This window comes from Lynx canadensis, chromosome B1 (assembly GCF_007474595.2).
Source record: "Lynx canadensis isolate LIC74 chromosome B1, mLynCan4.pri.v2, whole genome shotgun sequence".
Taxonomy (NCBI): Eukaryota; Metazoa; Chordata; class Mammalia; order Carnivora; family Felidae; genus Lynx; species Lynx canadensis.
The window spans coordinates 39,977,665-39,998,725 of record NC_044306.2 but is presented as its reverse complement, the minus strand read 5'-3'; the positions used below and the strand labels follow the sequence as shown (position 1 = coordinate 39,998,725).

Here is a 21,061-nt window from a genome sequence, read left to right as displayed (position 1 = left end):
TTGCATTAAATATGTAGACTGATTTGGATAATACAGACATTTTAACAATGTTCTTCCTTTTAAAAAAAATTTTTTTTAAACATTTATTCATTTTTGAGAGACAGAGACAGCGTGAGTGTCGGGATGGGGGCAGAGAGAGAGGATGACACAGAATCTGAAGCAGGCTCCAGGCTCTGAGCTGTCAGCACAGAGCCCTACGTGATCTCACAAGATCATGACATGAGCCAAAGTCGGACACTTAACCGACTGAGCCACCCAGGCGCCCCAACAATATTTTTTTTCCCAATCCATGAGCATAAAATGTTTCTCCGTTTCTTTACTTCATATTAAATTTCTTTCATCAGTATTTTACAGGTCTTTCACCTCTGGTTAAGTTTATTCCTAGATATTTTATTGTTTTTGGCGCAGTTGTAAATGAGATTGTTTTCTTAATTTCTTTTTCTGCTGCTCTATTATTACTGTATAGGAATGCAATAGATTTCTGTATCTTGACTTTGTATCCTGCGAATGAATTTTTTTTTATCAGTTCTAGTCATTTTTTGGTGGAGTTTTCTATAAGTGGTACCATGTCAAGTGCAAATAGTGAGAATTTTACCTCTTCCTTACCAATTTGGATGCCTTTTATTTCTTCATGTTGTCTGATTGGTGTGGCTCAGATTTTCAGTACTATATTGAATAAAAGTACTGAGAGTGGACATTCTTGTCTTGTTCCAGACTTTAGGGGAAAAGCTCTGTTTTTCACCATTGAATATGATGTTGGCTGTGGATGTTTCATATAAGGTCTTTATTATCTTGAGGTATGCTCCCTGTGGATCTACTTTGCAGAGGGTTTTTAATGTGTTAATGGATTTAGTTTCCTGATACTTTGTTGAAGATTTTTGCATCTATATTCCTAAGAGATATTGGCCTATGGTTCTCTTTTTTTGTGGTGTCATTATCAGGTTTTGGTATGATCAGGGTGATGCTGGCCTCATGGAATGAATTTGGAAGTTTTCCTTTCTCTTGTATTTTTTGGAATAGTTTGAGAAGGATAGGTATTAATTTCTCTAAATGTTTGGTAAAATTCATCTGTGAAGCCATCTGGTCCTGGACTTGTTTCTTGGGAGTTTTTTGATTACTGATTTAATTTCATTGTTAGTAATTGGTCTGCTCAAATATTCTATTCCTGCTTTAGTTTTGGTAGGTTACATGTTTTCCAGGAATTATCCATTTCTTCCAAGTTGTCCAATTTATTAGCATGTAGCTTCTCGTATAATACTGTTAAAATTGTTTGTATTTCTGTCATGGTCATTATTATTTCTCCTCTTTCATTAGTGATTTTATTTATTTGGATCCTCTCTCTTTTGTAATAAGTGGCTACAGGTTTATCAAATTTGTTGATAGTTTCAAAGAACCAGCTTTTGGCTTCACTGATATGTTCTAATGGATTTTTTTTTTTTTTAAGTTTCTATATAACTTCTATCTGCCCTAATCATTATCATTTCATTCCACTTGCTGAGTTTGGGTTTTGTTTGTTCTTCTTTTTCTACTTCCTTTAGGGATACGATTAGATTGTTTATTTGAGATTTTTCTTCTTGATGTAGGCCTGTATTGCCGTAAACTTCCTTCTTAGAACCACTTTTGCTGCATCCCAAAGATTTTGGACTATTGTGTTTTCATTTTCATTTGTTTCCATGTTAAGTTTTGATTTCTTTGATTTCTTGGTTGACCCATTCATCGTTTAGTAGCATGTATTTATGCTCTTTGCAGATTTTTTTCTTGTGGTTGATTTCTAGTTTCATAGCATTATATTCAGAAAAGATGCATGATATGACTTCGATTTTGTTGAATTGGTTAAGAGATTTGTTTTGTGGCCAAATATGTGATCTGTTCTGGAGAATGTTTCATGTGCACTTGAAAAGAATGTATATTTTACTGTTATTTTGGAATGTTTTGAATATTAAATCTAGTCTAGTATGTCATTCAAGCCACTGTTTCCTTCTTGATTTTCTTTTTTTTAAATTTTTTTTTTTTCAACGTTTATTTATTTTTGGGACAGAGAGAGACAGAACATGAACGGGGGAGGGGCAGAGAGAGAGGGAGACACAGAATCGGAAACAGGCTCCAGGCTCCGAGCCATCAGCCCAGAGCCCGACGCGGGGCTCGAACTCACGGACCGCGAGATCGTGACCTGGCTGAAGTCGGACGCTTAACCGACTGCGCCACCCAGGCGCCCCATCCTTCTTGATTTTCTAAGTGGTTGGTCTGTCCATTGATGGAAGTGAGGTGTTAAAGTCCTCTACTATTATTGTATTACTACAGATTAGTTCCTTTATGTTTGTTAGTAATTGTTTTATGTATTTGGGTGTTCCCATGTTTCATGCATAAATATTTACAGTTGTTATATCCTTTTGTTGGATCATCCCTTTTTTATTATCTTATAGTCTCTCTCTGTCTCTTATTGCAGTCTTTCTTTTAAAGTCTACTTGTGGGGCGCCTGGGTGGCTCAGTTGGTTAAGTGGCCGACTTCGGCTCAGGTCATGATCTTCCAGTCCGTGAGTTCGAGCCCCGCGTCAGGCTCTGTGCTGACAGCTCAGAGCCTGGAGCCTGTTTCAGATTCTGTGTCTCCCTCTCTCTGACCCTCCCCTGTTCATGCTCTGTCTCTCCCTGTCTCAAAATAAATAAAACGTTAAAAAAATAATAATAATAAAGTCTACTTTGTGTTTTAGAAGTATTGCTTCCCTGGCTTTCTTTTGACATCCATTTGCATGATGAATGTTTCTCTGTCCCCTCACTTTCAATCTGCTGGTGTCTTGAGGTGTGAAATGAGTCTCCTATAGGCAGCATATAGATGAGTCTTGTTTTTTTATCCACTCTGTCACCCTGTGTGGTTTGGAGCATTTAGTCCATTTACATTCAACGTAATTATTGATAGATTTGTGTCTGTTGTCATTTTGTTACTTGTTTTGTGGTTGTGTCTATAGTTTTTCTCTGATCCTTGTTCTCTTTCATCATTTATTGGCTTTCTGTAGTGATATACTTGGATTCTTTTCTCTTTATTCTTTGCATATTTATTACTGGTTTTTGATTTGTGGTTACCTTTAAGTTTGTATATAACATCTTCTGTATATAGCAGTCTATCTTAAGTTGATGGTCGCTTAAATTTAAACCCATTCTTTATTCCTCTGCTCCTTGTTTTAGGTATATAGTGTCATATTTTGCATCCTTTTCTTTTATGAATCCCTTCACTGATTTTTATAAAAACATTTATTTTTCCTACTTTTGTGTTTTTTACTTTTCATATTCCTTTATGATCTTTCCTTTCCAAAGAATCCCCTTCAGTATTTCTTATAGGGCTGGTTTAGTGGTCATGAACTCTTTTAGTTTTTGTTTGAGAAACTCTTTCTGTCACCTATTCTGAATGATAGCCTTGCTGGATAGAGTATTCTTGGCTGCAGATTTTTCCCTTTCAGCACTTAAAATATATCATGCCACCCCTTCTAGCCTGCAAAGTTTCTGTTAAAAAATCCACTGATAGCCTTGTGGGGTTTCCTTTATGTAACTGTCTTTTCTCTTACTGCTTTTAAATTTTTTTCTTTATCTCTGCTTTTTGCCATTATATTACTATGCGTCTTGGTGTGAACTTTTTTGGGGTTGAATTTTAGGGGGAATCTCTGTGCTTCCTGGATCTGGATGTTAGTTTCCTTCCCCAGATTGGGGAAGTTTTCAGCTATTATGTCTTCAAATAAATTGTCTGCCCCCTTATCTCTCTCTTCTTCTTCTGAGATCCCTATAATGTGGATGTTATGTTTGATGGAGTCACTGAGTTCCCTGTGACTATTCTCCATTTGCTTAATTTTCTTTCCTCTCGTTTGCTTAGCTTGGTTATTTCCCATTACTGTGTCTTTCAAGTCATCTAGCCTGCTATTTATTCCATCAAGTGTATTTTTAATTTCATTTATTGTATACTTCATCTCTGATTAGTCATTTTTTTAAAAAAAGTTTATTTTGAGAGAGAATCCCAAGCAGGCTCCATGCTGTCAGCACAGAGCCCCGCACAGGGCTCGATCCCACCACCTTCCAGATAATGACCTAACGTGAAATCAAGAGTCAGATACTTAACTGATTGAGCCACCCAGACACCCTTCTGATAAGTCATTTTTTTATCTCTTTGTTAAGGGTCTCACTGATGTCCTCCATGCTTTTCTCAAGTCCAGTGAATATCTTTATGATCATTACCTTAAATTCCCTATCAGGCATATTATATGTGTCTACTTTGCTTTGGTCTCTTGCTGTGGTGTGGTCCTGTTCTTACATTTGGGAAACATTTCTCTGTCTTCTCATTTCATTTTGTTTTCTGTGTCTGTTTTTGTTCAGAAAGTCAGCTACTCCTCTTACTTTTAATGATAATAGCCTTATGAAGAAGAGGTCCTGTGGTGCCTTGCAGTGCAGTGTCCCCTGTTCCCCAGGGCTTGGCACTTCAAGGAGTCTTTTGTGTGTACCCTGCTGTTGTGTCTTGACCTTTTTGTCCTTCAGTCATTTGTCTTGTAGAGGCTCTCTTTGCATATTGTGGGCAGTGTTTGGTCCCCAGCAGGGGTGGGGTGCATTTTAATGTGCAATGGTGTGCTTGGAAAATGAGACCTGCCCCACAAAACATGTGGGTTGGGAGATGTGGTGTTGGCAGGGTTTGCACTATCTTCTGGGGGAAGGGGACCTACAGTGTTGGGAGGGACTAAGGGGAGCATGACTGGGAAGGGCAGAACATCAGGAGCAGTGCTTGGTGCGAAGAAATTAGGTAGGAGTGGTGATGTGTGTTTATGTTCTGGGACAGGGAAAGGGAAATGGTGACTACCAGCTCCTTGTTCCTGGAGGGGTGTCTGCGTGATCCGTGTCTCTCTAGGCCACATTCTGAGATGGACAAATCACTCTCCCTCTCATCTGCCCTCAAACTGCTGGTTCTCTGCTGTATTTACTTACACTGCTGTTGGTCATGCTGTCTGTTTACAGACTGGGGCACCACTTCCTAATGCACTCAGGTCTCTACCAGAACCAAGCTCACCAGTTTTTAAAATTCCAGGCTTTAAGTCCTGCTGGTTTTAAGAACTCATAAAATTTGGCCCCTCTAACTTTCAAAGTCAAATATTTTGAAAGTCTGTTTTCTGCTCTTTCTGGCTCCCTCCCCGCCACAGACAGTCATGGTCTGTTTCACTCCCAGACCGTGGCTTTGCCCTTGCCACCTTCTTCCATGTGGCCTCTTCCCTACCTTTAGTTGTGAAGTTTGTTCTGCCAGTCCTTGGGTCATTTTCTAGGTTATTTACACTGATGTGAATGTTACCTAGTTGTAGCTGTGGGCCACAATGAGCTTAGTCATGGTCCTCCTACTCTGCCATTTTCCTAGCAGAACTATTTCCTGAATTACAGTACTGATAACTTACATTTATAGTATGACCATCTGTAACCTATAACAATAATAATATTAATAATAGCAGTTAATGTTTATTAGCTTTTGTCTGTTCCAAACATTGTGCTATTTATTTTAAATATGTAGTCTTATCTTTATTAAAGTTTTATTGGTGAGGGAATTTGGGCTTAGACCCAGGCTGCCTGAATTCAGAGCCTCTATCTAATCCTGCCTTCCTTCCTTCCTTCCTTCCTTCCTTCCTTCCTTCCTTCCTTCTTTCCTTACTTCCTCTTTCTCTTTCCCTTCCTTTCCCTTCCCCTTCTTCTCCCTCTCCCTTCCTTCCCTTCCTGCCTTTCTTTTTTAAAAGATTTTATTTAAAAAAAATAATAAAAATAAAAGATTTTATTTTTAAGCAATCTCTATACCCACTGTGGGGCTTGAAGTCACAACCCAAGATCAAGAGCTGCAGGCTCCATTGACTGAGCTAGCCAGGCACCCCATCCATACTCTTTCTTGCCAAGTAATCTTTTTCCGTGTTTGCAAAACTTATTTTTTCTTTCTCCTGCAGAGCATTTTTTTCTCTTCAGGATTAGTTAGTTCTTACTGAGTTTAATAAGTAAGTAGATGACCTTGTCTCTAACTTAATCTCTTACAAGCATACAGCATTAGACTAGTACAAAGAAACTTGAGTTCCACGGAATCTTTTAACTTAAACACAATTTGTTCAGCACCGGTACATTGTCTGTCAGAAGGAAAGGTTTATAGTAAACCTCCAAAGTCCTTTCCAATTAGTTTTCTCAGCAAGTTGGCATTTTAAAAATCTGTAATACCTGCTGACCCTCACTCAGGGAGCTTTCTCAAAGCATACGTGACCTTGTTCCCTTCCTGCCCAGAGTATATTGTGATTACAAGCTCATCCTCTTTCTGTACACCCTTGAAAATTATATGTAAATAGATTTTAATTAATATGTTAACTAAACTTCTGAAGGGGGAGAAAATAAGTAGAAGCAATTCACACTTATAGAGTGCCTGCTCTGTACAGGTACTGCACTAGACACTATATAATACCTTACTTTTCTGAACAGCACCATGAAGTAGGTATTAGAGTCCTCATTTATTTTGGCTTTTTGAAGTTTGCATTTTTTTGAAAAAAGGTGAGCTCATATGTTTACATAGCTTCATACTTGTATGTGTGTAAATACTTCACACTTTTGTTTGTTTATTCCCCATTAATGTTTGGGGTATTTGCTTGTCTATTCCCCATTACTGAAAATTTGTGTCAAATACTTCCAAGGAACATCTTGGTAGACTTATTATATATGGCATTTACCAAGGCCTAATAGGCTTACAGTATTTGTTGACTAAATAATTTCAAAAATGGCCAAATGGATGGTTGAAATACTCTAATGGTTTGAAATATATTTCCATATTACTTTCTGAAAAGATTGAACAAAGTTACAGTGTCACTAGTAATGTATTTGTATATCTCCCCATATTGAATATGGATTTTCAGATAATTCCTTCACTATTTAAAAAACACCGAGGGGTGCCGGCGTGGTTCAATTGGTAAAGCATCCAACTCTTGATCTCAGGTCAAGATCTCACGATCTTAGGTTGTGATTGCACAGTTATGGAGCATGGAGCCTGCTTGGGATTCTTCCTCTCCTTCTTGCTCTGCTCCTTCCCCCCCAAAAATAAATAAACTTTAAGAAAATAAATAAAATAAATAGCACCTAGATTTTCTGTTCCTTGATGTGAAAAACATTAGTTATTATCATAGATTTGATTGAATTTTCAATGTGATTGTCACTAATTATAGAACTGTAACATTTATGGGAAGAATTTCTTACAGTTTGTTTAGTAAAAAAAAAAAAATGCTTATTGAATTTTCTGGCTGTTTAGATTCTAAATGTTCATTGCCCTGTTTTGTCCTTAATTTGAGATAGTCTGGCTTCTACCATTCCACTAAAGTATTTCCTACTAAAATAACCAGTCATCTTGTAAATGGCCAATCCAGTGGGAGCATTCAAAATTTTATCTTTCCTCGTGTCTGTTGTATTCATTGCTGTTGATCATCCTCCCCTTCCTTAAACTTTTTAAAGTTTCAGTTAAAATACCTCTCTTATGTTTCTCCTACTTCTCTTCAGGGTGATGTTTCTCTTACTACCCTCTGGTTGGTGATCTGCCATGGACCATCTTTGTTCCTCTTTTCTACTCTTCTTTACATTCTTTCTAATCGATATTATTTTTGTTCAAGGCTTCTGTTAACTCCAAATGGCTCTCACATCTATCTTTTCAAGTCAGATTTCTCTTTGTGCTTCAGATGCAGAGATACAGCTGTTTGACAGATAACTCAAGGTGCTGCATTTTCAACAACTACAAAATGAGCTTACCTTCATTTAGCAACCTGCTTCTCCTATATTCTCCTTCTCAGTAAATGTTTTCCAAAAGCTCAAACCAGAATTCTGAGTGTTATTTTTTAATCCTTGTATTCTTTTGCCTTTTAGATATATTTCATCCTTGTTCCCTCCTCTTTCAGGCATATTTAGTAATAATTGTAGTAGTCTCCTTCCGGTCTTCATGCCTTCACTTTGACCTTTTTAATAACATCTTCCATCCTTAAATCAATGTTATCTTTGTAAACTATTTTTGATTAAGTCTCACCCTCTGGCAATCCTTCAAAGATTCCAAGGAGGAATCCCAAGACCTAGAGAACCAGGCTGGTATACTGAGTGTTGCATCATAATGACTTAGAGGATGTATGAGGTCCAGAATCAACATTCTTAAAGGCGGAGTTATTCAGCCAGATTTTAGGCCAGATCATAGGATAAGTTCTAAATACACATTTCATGTAAGGCTGTACTCAACAACCTCTCCTCTTCTCTGGTTTCATCTAGCCATTGTTCCCCTCATAGATATGCCATTCTTAAGGAATTTTTTTTATTATCTATTTTAATTTTAACTTTACCTATTTTAATTTTAATTTTAATTTTAAGTAGACTCCAGATCTAATGTGGGGCTTAACTCACAACCCTGAGATCAAGAGTCACACACAGTACCAACTGAATGACACCCCCATACTTAAACAATATTGGGGAGGGGGACACCGGGGTGGCTCAGTCAGTTAAGCATCTGACTTTGGCTCAGGTCATGATCATGATCTGATGGTTTGTGAGTTGGAGCCCCACGTCCAGCTCTATGTTGACAGCTCAGAACCTGGAGCCTACTTTGGATTATGTGTCTCCCTTTCTTATGGCCCCTCCCCCTGCTCGCACTCTGTCTCTCTCTCTCTCTCTCAAAAATAAATAAACATTGAAAAAAAATAGAATTTTTTTTTAAATTTTAAGTAGGCTCTAGACATGCCATTTTTGAACTCACTGTGTCCCCTCATATTTCTGTGTGCTTTGGACATGATGAATTCTGTCTTAAATCCCCTTTCCATCCTTAATCACTTAAGTGTTTTATTTATTGTTCTAGTCTCAGTTCAGTCAAGCCTAACTCCCCCATACAATTAGATTTAATTCTTGCTGCTTTGAGCAATCATTATTCTTTTTTGTACCTCTGTGTGATATGTTAAGGTATTTATCTTGTATTTTAACATTTTGCTTCCCCACTAAATTCCTTGAGTACAGGGATCTTTTAACACCATGCTGAGCATGGTGCATGACACATAGTGGGAATAAACATGTATTGAAGTGAATTTCAGATAATTAGATATGCATAAGTATACTGGTATGACAAGATATGTCCACTAAAATACCATATTTGAAATCATCATAGAAATTTCAAGTAAGGGGCACCTGGGTGGCTCAGTCATTAAGTGTCTGAGTTTGTTGCTCAGGTCACAGTCTCATGGTTCATGAGTTTGAGCCCTGCATCAGGCTGTCTGCTGTCAGTGTGGAGCCTGCTTTGGATCCTCTGTACCCCTCTCTCTGCCCCTCCCTCACTTATGCACAAACACTCTTTCTCAAAAATAAACTTTTTTTTTTTAATTTCAAGTAAAACAAAAAATAATCTTAACAGTGAGCTGCACTACTATCTTAGCTTTGTGTTGCTAATTATACTGTGTCTCTAACCAATATGAAAACCAAGGGAGAAGGTATAAGTAAGTCTGAACTTGACAAATTAATATATGTTTGATTTCTAGGCTGGTGAATCAAAGACTTCTGGAAGTACAGTCACAAGTTGAAGAACTGCAAAAATCTTTACAGGATCAAGGCTCAAAAGCAGAAGATGTAAGTTTTAATGTGAACTGAGCATGGTCCAAAAGTTTCACAATGTTAAGAAAAGCTATAACTTTTTTTTTTTTTATGGTCTCTGTCAAAATAATTTATAATTATATTCGTTATAGAAAAAAACAACAACAGTGTTTTCCTTTTACTAATGTTCCTTGTGAAAAGGACCAGACAGTACTTCATTGTCTGTTTTGGAATCCTTCTGCTGGGAATTAGAAGTTTATTTGTAGTTATTAACTAAGGAATTCACTTCGTGGGGTTTTTGTTTGTTTGATTTACAGAGTAGAGAAGCTAGGATTTTTTTTTTTTTAAGTTTTTATTTATTTATTCATTTAAGTTGCCTCTATACCCATCGTGGGGCTCAAACTCACGACTCTGAGAACTAGAGTCACATGCTCTTCCGACTGAGCAAGCCAGGCTCCCTGAGGCTTTGTGTTTTAAATGTACTCCTCTCAGTATTCAGAGTACAGGGTTTTTCCCTCTGGTCAACAACAACAAAAACGCTGTACAAATTTAGTATGTTCAAATAGAAATTTTTTTTTTTAATTTTTTTTTTTAACGTTTATTTATTTTTGAGACAGAGCATGAACAGGGGAGGGGCAGAGAGAGGGAGACACAGAATCTGAAACGGGCTCCAGGCTCTGAGCTGTCAGCACAGAGCCCGATGCGGGGCTCGAACCCACGGACCGTGAAATCATGACCTGAGCCGAAGTCGGACGCTTAACCGACTGAGCCACCCAGATGCCCCAGAAATTTTTATGTATAATTGATATTTTTAAAAATAGTGTTATTCCTAGAAATAACCACCTCTGGATTTCTGAATCCCTCTTACTATCCCCAGCACTGCCCCACTCAATATAAGTTCACTGACCTTCTTTTTATATTCTCTTATGCAGAGTACTGCATGTCTGTCATAGCCTTGCCTGCTTGAATGGCACGCTCACACTAGAATATCGTAAATGCATTAAGCCAGGAACTAGATGGACTTTCATCTTCTCATGCTCACTGTCTATCACAGTGCTTCTGTAGCACATAATAGTCAGTCTCTGATGAAAGTGCAAATAAATTAAATTTTCCACATCTTTTACATTTAATAAGCAGTATACAGTAGAATTACAACAATAAAGTATTCAAAAATAGTTTAATCTTTGCTTCAGTCAGTTCTTTTTTATTATTGCTGGTATAATTTGCTATAAACTCTGGCCTTTGAGTATAAACCTACACAGTTGCTTCCATTGGTAGTCTTTTTGGAGAATGTCAGAACTACCGATCTATCATTTCTTTCCAGCCTTATAAATATAAGAGGGCATAAAAACAAAAGGAACCAAAAAAGGGGTATTAAATCTGTATATTACTCAAAACCTCCAAATATTAGATACAAAAAGCTCATTATTGACCTAATTTTAGGAGTTTCATAAACATGTATCTGTCTTCTATTGACAGTACCCTCTAAGATCGGTGGTTTTAGTTTATCCTTTAATTAATGTGTTGATAGTCTTTCTTAGATCCCAGATTGATTCCTAGTTCCTAAAACTGTAACCAGCATCCAACCTACCTTATTCCCTTATTAAAATAGAACTAGTTTGAAATGTCATAAACATACTTGATTAAACATACTTTTAATCCAGAATGCTAAACCAGGAAGAGGTGAAGCAAAACCACCATTAGTGTATTAAAGTATTAGGAAGCCCAGCTAAGTTCTTAGAGATGAACCAAAGTGATTTCTTCAGTGAAATCACTGGGTCCCTTAAACTGAGGTAAATGTAGACTTTGTTTTGGTCTCTAAAACTTTGAGGAGACTTTTTGTTGATTTGTTATGGTAGAAAGGGGAAGGGCATGTGGTACATAGGAAGTAAGAGTGGCAGAACATCAGTATTAGCTCTACTTTAGTGTTATAGCGATAGCCATTGTACAGGCTTGATTCTCTTACTCAGAGACACAGAGGAAATTCATTCTGTAAAAAATAATTTTGTGTAGCCTGATTTAGATATCACTGTGGTAAGCAAATCTAATTAAATATGCTCTGTGCCATCACTTTAAGAGAACATATTTCAGAAGTGAGATCCTGGCCCTAAAAGTACTATTTGCATAAGTTAGTCCATTTATTTGACTGCCCAGATTCTAAATGTCTTGCTCTAAATTCTTAGATATTTCCTCAGAGTTCCTATTCCAATAGGAACTTTCTCTGATAGGCCTCAAAATGGTGTGGAGAAAGTATGTGGTTCTTTCCCCCAGCAAATGTTTGATGCTTTCATCTTCTCTTTCACTACCTTACGGCATTGCGTCTCCAGAGTATGTAGTATGTAGGACAACCTGCCCAGTGGAACTGGTCCTCTCTGGAGAACATTATAATTCCTGCCTATTTCTGTTATCAAAAGCACAGTCCTTTCATGTGACCTTAAGTCAGAGTAGGATGGTTTACACATTTTTATTATTATTTTTATGTCATTTATTTTTAGCATGGAAGCAGAAAAACATTGTTATATCCAGTCATATGGATAATTTGAGCTAGCCACATTGTATAAAACTCCAGAGAACGAGACAGGATGAGGACACCATAGAAGAAAGAAAACTGTACATTTTTGAAAAAAAAAATGCATAACTTTTACTTCTATTCATGAATTACTAAATCGTTCCTTCTATTGGCTGCTGTGTTTGCTTCATACTAATATGTCCTCTCTGTCTCTTGGCATGGTTTCTGCTCAAAAGGCTATTGTAAGTATGGCTTCCTATTCATTTCTATATATTGAGCAACTTTTTGATTTATGTACATTCTCTTCCATCACAGTTGATGGTATTAAATTTTTAAGTGATGCAAATTTTATGGAAAATGAATATACCAATATTATTGCCTTATAGGTTTATGCCCTTTACACTTAAGATATTTAAGAGGATATTGAAAACAAGTCAAACCAAAAAACCTCTGCTCTTATTTTTTTACCATCCCACTTCTGTTCTACCCCCTTTTATAAATCACATTGAAGCTATTTTCCTATGGCAAATAGTAACTGGCCTCCTGCCACTACTTTAATAGTAACAGTCTTTAGTGGAGAAGTGCTGGAGCATCGAAAACATGGAAGTAAAGACCATGTATAAACTTTGGAGTCTGGCCGACCTGGGTGTTAATTTTGGGTCTGCCACTTGAAATCACTGAATGTCTCCCCAGTCTTACCTCCCTCACCTATAATATGGGGCTAACATTGCTCACATTGTGAGATTAACATGAGACTGCGTGCGACAGTCTGTACACAGTACACACTATACACAGTGTCTAGTATATTAACCATTCATGAGGTAATTATTGTGTATTATCTCAGTTAAAACTAATTTTGCTAAATTCCAGTCAAAACACAAATGCAAAGTTGTAGTTAAAGTATTTAGAAAATATGTTCACTTTACTCTCTGTACTAAAGAAGGAACAAGCAATAATTGAAAGTTAATAGGTTAGTCCCTTTTTTTTATATTTGGGGGAAGCACTGATAGAGGACCTTATAGTCCACTGATCTTGCTCTAGTTAATATACTGAGCAAAGAAGCGAATTGGATAAATTCCAGAGCTGTGTTACAATGGACTTGAATGAATAATTATAGTAATCGTTATTAATTAAGGTGACTGAAAATCAAAGAACTTAATGTGAGGTTTTTTCGCCCCTCACTGCTGCTATTGGCTGATTGGACAGTTTGTTTTATAAGCTGGGTTTGTTTTATTAACTGGGTTTGGCTGAATTTATCTCAAAATGGAATGTTTGATAGAATTCATTAATAATATGTGCCCTACAAGTATAATGAAACCTAGTGGTCCTATGTAGAATGCCATTATTTTTTGTTTTTAGGTCAATTCTGATCTGCTTTTTAGGAGAATTTTTAAAAAATACTCAGCCAAAGCCGTGTTCTTCAGTCCATTAAATTCTGTGCATATGCCATCCTTCACATTCCCATACCATCACATAAATTATTTGTGTGCATATTCAGAAATCTCGGAGTGAGTCAGTATTTATGGAAGTTAATCCCAGTATCTATCATGATACAAGGAAATTATACAGTAGATAAAGAATATGTTAGGGAAAAATCTGTTATTGGGTGTTTTTTTTTAATGTTTATTTATTTTTGAAAGAGAGAGAGAGAGAATGCATGTACGCAGGCAAGGAAGAGGCAGAGAAAGAGGGAGACAGAGGATCCAAAGTAGGCTCTACACTGACAACAGAGAGCCCCATGTGGGGCTTGAACTCATGAACCATGAGATCATGACCTTAGCCAAAGTCAGATACTTAACCGACTTAGCCACATGCCCTGGGAAAAAATCTATTAGAGTTACTAGAGTTCTAGCTACCTGCCTGTTGACTCCAAGAATATTAGGTCTATATATAAATGGTCTTCTCAGTCATTTCCTCCTGACCCTCATGACTATAGAGATTTCAGATATGCAGTTCCTGGGTATTTTATACCAATTGCTATCAATCAGGGGCTGCTCTCTCTCTAACCAAAAAGAAATAGACCTAGGTACATTGTGTGTTTTGAGCTCTTTGACAAGAGAACTTACTGAGAATTTATTCAGAGTTGGTTACTACTGTACTCTTTATTTTAAAAAAATAATTTATTAGTTAAAATGTTAAATAAACTTCTTTATTTTCCATTTTCAGTCAGTTCTTCTAAAAAAGAAGCTTGAAGAACATCTGTAAGTATAAAAGCTGTTGAGTCTCATTATCCTATTTTCTAGTGAAATAGAAGTATTTTGTTAGATGGTTATGGAGTGTCTAGGCCATGGCACAGGTGGCCCCTGAAGATAAGGGAAATTATAAGACATGTTAATAGTGTCTAAAGGGTCATCTCAACCCAAGGTCCTTAAATCAAAGCAATTACTGCTTTAGAACTGTTTTCTCAAATAAGATTCCTGGGTTTTACATCTTTGTGATAGTATTTATAACTAACTATAGTGAGGAGTTTGAGACAGTCTAGATCAGGAGGCAGAAACCTTTTTCTGTGGCCATGGTCTGTGCCACAACCACTTAGCTTTGTAATCTGAAAGCAGCCATAGACTGACTATAAACTGATGTGACTATTCCAATAAAACTTTATACTAAAACAGGCAGCAGGCTGAATTTGGCCCACAGACTGTAGTTTGCCAGCCCTAGAGTATAGCCAGCTGAATCTTTCTTTTGAAGTAAAGTTTTAAAGTAGTGCAAAGCTATCAGTAGCAGATTTGCAAACATATCCTTCAATTGCAAATACATCTGAAAATGACTTTTTAATCTAAAGATGAAATAAATTTTTTCAAAAATGTTTTGTTTATTTATTTATTTTGAGAGAGAGCCAGCGAGCAGGGGAGGGACAGAGAGAGAGGAAGAGAGAGAATCCCAAGCAGGCTCTGCACTGTCAGCGCAGAGCACGATGTGGGGCTTGAACTCACAAACCGTGATATCATAACCTGAGCTGAAATGAAGAATTGGAAGTGTAACCATCTGAGCCACCCAGGCACCTCCAATTTTTTTTTTAACATGTGAAAAGTGAGATAATCCTAGCAATGGACACTTGCTGGCAAGTCTAACAACGGGCAGATTCTTAATGTACTAGTAGACAGAAAATGGTACCTTCTAGCCATTGTGAGGTTACCTAGAGCCTGAATTCTGTCCTTTTCTTATTCCCATTTCTTTATTGCAAAAAAAGTGGAGTACCTGTTGTTTCATAAAACTGACCATTGTTCTGTGTTCATTTACATGGTAAATATCTTCATCTAAAAGAATTTATTAGTGATAATGAGGCCTATGTTAGTTTCCTGTGGCTGCCACAACAAATTACTACAGCCTGGGTGGCTAAAAAAAGCAGAAATTTATCCTCTACCAATTCTTAAGACTAGAAGTCTAAAATCAAGGAAGTGATTCCTTCTGGAGGTTCTAAGAGAGAATCTGTTCCATACCCCTCTTCATGATGGCTGCTAGCAGTCCTTTGTGTTCCCTGGCATATAGACACATCATTCTATCTCCGTCTTCACATGGCATTCTTCTCTCTGTCTGTTTTATCTTCACATGGCCTTCTAATAAGGACATCAGTCATTGGATTTAGGGCCCACCCTGATTCATTATGACCTCATCTTAACTAATTATATCTGCAAAGATGGTATTTTCAAATGATGTTACATTCACAGGTACTGGGAGTTAAGACTTCACTATATCTTTTTTGGGAGATACAATTCATTCCACAACAGGGTCCATAGACATTTCAAATGGTCATTCTCATGCACATTTATACCTGCAATGGAGGCTGATTTACACATACCAAGTTGGTAAAATTTAAAAGTCCGACATACTAAGAATTGCCAAAGCTGTTCGGTAATGGTAGTTCTAATCCACTGATGGTAGGACTATACATTGATTTACTTAGTAAACTGAACATGCACCTATCCTGTGACCCATCAGTTCTGCTCCCTGTATAAGCCCTAGATTCCTAGAAATGCTGTTACCATCTATCAGGAAACATGTAGAAGAACGTAAGAAAGTACGTTGTAATCATAGAAAAGTAGAAACAATACAAATGCCACCAATTGTAAAATGGTAGATAGAATGAAGTATATTCAAACAATGTGGTAAAATATGTAACTTAGGGCCAACACACCAACATACATGAATCTTGAGAGCACAGTGTTAAAGATGGAAGTCACAAGAGCAATACATACAGTATAATGTATAAAGTAAAATCGGGCAAAATTCAGCAGTATATTGTTCAGGAATGCACACAAAGTCTTACACAAAAATCAGGAGAAAGGTGAAAATTCTGGGCTTGGGTTCCCTAAGGTTCTGTGATAATTTGTCTCATAACCTGTTTCTTTACTAGGTTAAATTTTCTTATTCTTTAAACTATATATTTATTATTTATCTAGATATATCACATTCTCAAAGAATTTGTTTAAAAGATACTGATTTATTGAAGTATTATACGTAGGAAAAACAGGAATAGACTTAACATAGTGCTGTTTTCTTCTTAGCTTTTTTTCCCTGTATTTTCCAATTTGTGCAGCCTTTTTTCCCCTCTCATAAAGTGCCAGAATTATGCATATTATATAACTACCAGGAAGAAACTTTCTGTTCACTTTTTACTTTTGTTTTGGAATATAACTTACATAAAGTACACAAGTTCTAAGTTCCTAAGTCTAGAGCTTGATGAATGTTTTCCTACAATATAAAGGTAACCCAAATCAACATGTAGAATACTTCCAGCAACTCCCCGGACTCTTCGTTTTCCCGTCTAATTGATTCCATCCGCAAACTAGCCACTATGCTGCTCTTTTAACACCTTTCATTAGTTTTGACACTTTCTGAACTTCATATAAAAGGAATCCTACAGGGGCTTCTGGGTGGCTCAGTTGGTTAAGCATCCAACTTTGGCTCAGGTTATGATCTTGTGGTTCACAAATTTGAGCCCTGCTTCGGGCTCTGTGCTGACAGCTCAGAGCCTGGAGTCTGCTTCAGATTCTGTGTCTCCCTCTCTCTCTCTGCCCCTCTCTGGCTCTCTGTCTGTCTGTCTCTCTCAAAAATAAACATTAAAAAAAAGGATCCTACAGCACTACCCTTTGTATCTGACTTACTATGGTCACCATTATTCTGTGGAATCTATCCTGGTGGGTGCATGTATCATTAATTCTTTTTTATTGGAGGATTGTGTTCTTTCTGTTAATTTTTATTTTTAGAACTTTACTTTTTAGAATAAGATTTTGCATTGTAAAACCTCTGTAAAGTTTTAAATTAATTTTTATAATATACTTACTCCTAGAAGATGAAGATCACTAAATTCTTTGTACCTTCTTGTGCATGTTTCTGTAAAAGAAATGATAACTTTCAAAGTCTGAGATTTTTGTCTCTATTTTTTTTGCCTATTTTGTGTGTGTGTTTTAATTCGTGTTGGATTACGCTTTTTATCCTTTTTTGTTTCATAGCACTTGTGTGCTATGCAAGTGTATCCCAAGAATAAAGAACTTAAATCTTTCAAGTGGAGAAAAACACGAACCAGTAGTAGGTGACAATGTGTTATATATTTTGTTGCAGGGAGAAGCTGCATGAAGCCAATAATGAATTGCAGAAGAAGAGAGCCATTATTGAAGATCTTGAGCCACGATTTAATAACAGCTGTGAGTTTTTCCTAATTAGCATAGTTGTTTTTAATTGAAGTATAGTTGACATATTACCAATTAGCATAGTTTTAAATTGGTTAGCCAGGCATTACCCTAGTAATAAGTTTATATAAAATTCTTTCAGAAATAGGTCCTGTTACATATCCTAGCAATTAAAAAATTTGTCTTATTTACAGAGTATATAATCATCTTCAGATTATTTCTGATTATACTTTTGAGTTTTTCCTTAACTATGGATGCTAATGAATATTTTATGAATTAGCTATTTTCATAGTAAAGTTGCATGTAAGTCAGCCAGATTTTGACTGCTTTTGATATTTACACATGTAGGTAGCCTATTAATTCTTTTGTGTGGAGCAGGACACAGACTTTTTTCTCCCCACTGTGGTAAAATCTACGTCACATAAAAAAAAATGACGAATTTAACTTTTCTTAATTATATAGTTCAGTGACATTAAGTACATTCACATTGTTGTGCAACCAATATTTCCAGAACTTTTTCATCCTCCCAAACTGAAACTTTGTGCCCATTAAACACTAATTCCCCCCACCCCCCATCTGTAGCCTTAAAAATTGAAGAACTGCAAGAAGCTTTACGAAAGAAAGAAGAGGAAATGAAACAAATGGAAGAACGATATAAAAAATACTTAGAGAAAGCCAAAAGTGTAAGTATGAGTGTCTGGGCATCTCACTCCACTTTCTTCTTTTTTTTAAGTGTTTATTCTTTCTTTATTTTCTTACTGTTTATTTTTGAGAGAGAGATAGAGTGTGACTGGTGGAGGGGCAGAGAGAGACAGGGAGACACAGAATTCCAAGCAGGCTCCAGGCTCCAGGCTCCAGGCTCCAGGCTCTAGGCTCTGAGCTGTCAGCACAGAGCCTGATGTGGAGCTCGAACTCAAGAACCACAAGATCATGACCTGAGCCAAAGTTGGACGCTTAACCGACTGAGCCACCCAGGGGCCCCATAAATATTTTATTTTTGAGAGAGAGAACAAGAAAGAGTGAGTGGGAGAAGGGCAGAGAGAGAGAGAGACAGAAGATCCGAAGCAGCTCTATGCTGACAGCAGCAAACTCATTGTGGGGCCTGAACCCACGAACCCCAAGATCATGACCCGAGCCAAAGTTGGACGTTCAACCGACTGAGCCACCCAGGTGCCCCTCCACTTTCTAATCATGTTTCACTGGTCATCCAGTTTAGTGCATATACAGTGACTTCTCACGCCGAGAGCTATCAGAAGAACAAAAGAAACCTTTGACAAAGAAAAAGCATGAGGTAGAAGCAGTGATCAAAATAGATCATCCCACAGAATAGTTATTAATTACCAAGAGGAAAATGTTCCTTTATGTAGAAAATAAGTGGCAGTCACCTCCTTAAGTAGTAATCAAAATTAGCTACACTAATGGTAGGACAGCCAACATCTTATGCCTCCTGATGGAGTATCATTGTCATAATATTTAACTTGAAGCTAAGCAACCTATTAAACCTAACTCAGTTCCCAGGGAAAATGAGTTTATTGGAACAAATTAAATAACACCTTCAGGAAATCATCAGATAAATCAAGAACTGGGGATAAAAGTTAATGTTACAAAAAACAAAAATAGGCATTTGAGTATGGGGGGAGGACAAGAGGCTGTTCTAATTTAAAAGAGCCCAAAGGGATCTAAGTACCAAATGTAATGCGTTAATCTTTGAGTCCTATATTGGTGGTGGAAGGAGCAGTTATAAAAGACATTTTGGAGACACTTGTGGAAATGTGGATTTGGAACCCATAGTGATGACTTCTAGAATTGTTCATTTTCTTACAGATGATGATGATCTTGTGATTATGTAAGAGAATATCCTTAGTCTAAGAAGTATTAAAGGGTTACATGTCATGAGGTCTGCAGATTATTTTATTCTGTTTTTTTTTTTTAATTTTATTTTAGAGAGAGAGAATCTTAAGCAGGATCAGTACTCGGCACAGAGCCTGACACAGGGGTTGACACATGGCTTGAACCCATGAATTGTGAGGTCATGACCTGAGCCAAAGTTGGATGTTCAACTGACTGAGCCACCTGGGCGCCCCATGCTGATTACTTTAAAATAGGCTCCCAGGGGTGCCGGGGTGGCTCATTCGGTTAAGCATCTGACTTTGGCTCAGGTCATGATCTCACAATTCATGGGTTCAAGCCCCACATTGGGCTTTCTGCTTGCAGCACAGAACCTGCTCTGGATCCTCTTTCTCTCTCTCTTTCTCTCTCTCTCTCTCTCTCTCTCGTAAATAAAATAAACATTTAAAAAAAGGTGATGCGGGGGGAGCTCCCAAACAAGCAAGTTGTCTGTGTGTGTGGAGACAAAATGTGGCAGTGCAGCAGTTGGCGAATTAGGGTTAAAGGAAATGGGTTTTTATTGTTCCTCTCTTTCAAGTTTTCCCTAGGTTTTTTTTTTGTTTGTTTTTTTTTTAACGTTTATTTATTTTTGAGACAGAGCATGAACAGGGGAGGGGCAGAGAGAGAGGGAGACACAGAATCTGAAACAGGCTCCAGGCTCTGAGCTGTCAGCACAGAGCCCAACGCGGGGCTCGAACTCACGGACCGCGAGATCGTGACCTGGGCTGAAGTCGGAAGCTCAACCAACTGAGCCACCCAGGCGCCCCAAGTTCTCCCTAGGTTTGATCAGTTTTGATAGTAAAAGTATTGGGCCAAAAAGCAAAAAGACCTTCCCCAGAAGACTGCTAGTAGGCCAGCTAGAAGTGCATCACATGCCCATGCCTAAACCAAGCCACTGGCAGAGTAGGAGATCGGGTCACAGTGACAACCATCAGGATCAGCTCTCTCAGAGACAGAAGGTAGCTAAGCCACTTTAGAAGAAAGGGAAAGGGAACACAGCTGTCAGTAATGTGTGTTGTAGTATTCTTTATTAATTTTAAGCCAGAATTACTTCTTAAAATTGATTCTTTACATAGATAAAAGTTTTATATAATTGAAAGCTACAATTGAATAGTATTTCATACATTCAAATTTTAAAGTATCCTTGTAAGATAGCTTTATGATTCTCACAAGGTTTGTCCTTGATTTTTTCTTTTATATAACTGCTTCCTTAGATGTTACATTCTTGCAAGTTTGAAACTTCAAATTTTTTTCTCTTATTCCTTTTTGCAGGTTATCCGTACTTTAGATCCTAAGCAGAATCAAGGAGCAGCACCAGAAATACAGGCTCTTAAAAATCAGCTCCAGGAACGGGACCGACTGTTCCATTCTTTAGAGGTAGGTAGTTTGCTATACTATACAATAACAATAAGGTATTCGATTTTTGATTCTTTATTTTCTAGGAGCCTTGCTGTAT

The 21,061-nt window shown here is 37.3% G+C and overlaps 1 protein-coding gene across 6 annotated transcripts in view; it reads left to right on the top strand.

Annotated features, from left to right (window-relative positions):
- The window catches only part of HOOK3 (hook microtubule tethering protein 3), a 117,642-nt gene that overhangs the window by 84,309 nt on the left and 12,272 nt on the right, over window positions 1–21,061 (top strand). For 3 of the 6 annotated variants that reach the window (XM_030312517.2, XM_030312521.2, XM_030312519.2), the window contains 6 exons: window positions 9,528–9,615; window positions 12,325–12,330; window positions 14,255–14,289; window positions 17,651–17,733; window positions 18,301–18,401; window positions 20,878–20,982. In XM_030312517.2, coding sequence (XP_030168377.1) covers window positions 9,528–9,615; window positions 12,325–12,330; window positions 14,255–14,289; window positions 17,651–17,733; window positions 18,301–18,401; window positions 20,878–20,982 — 418 coding nt within the window. The remainder of the gene's footprint in view (window positions 1–9,527; window positions 9,616–12,324; window positions 12,331–14,254; window positions 14,290–17,650; window positions 17,734–18,300; window positions 18,402–20,877; window positions 20,983–21,061) is intronic. The other 3 variants (XM_030312518.2, XM_032592853.1, XM_030312522.2) reach the window with 1 other exon arrangement.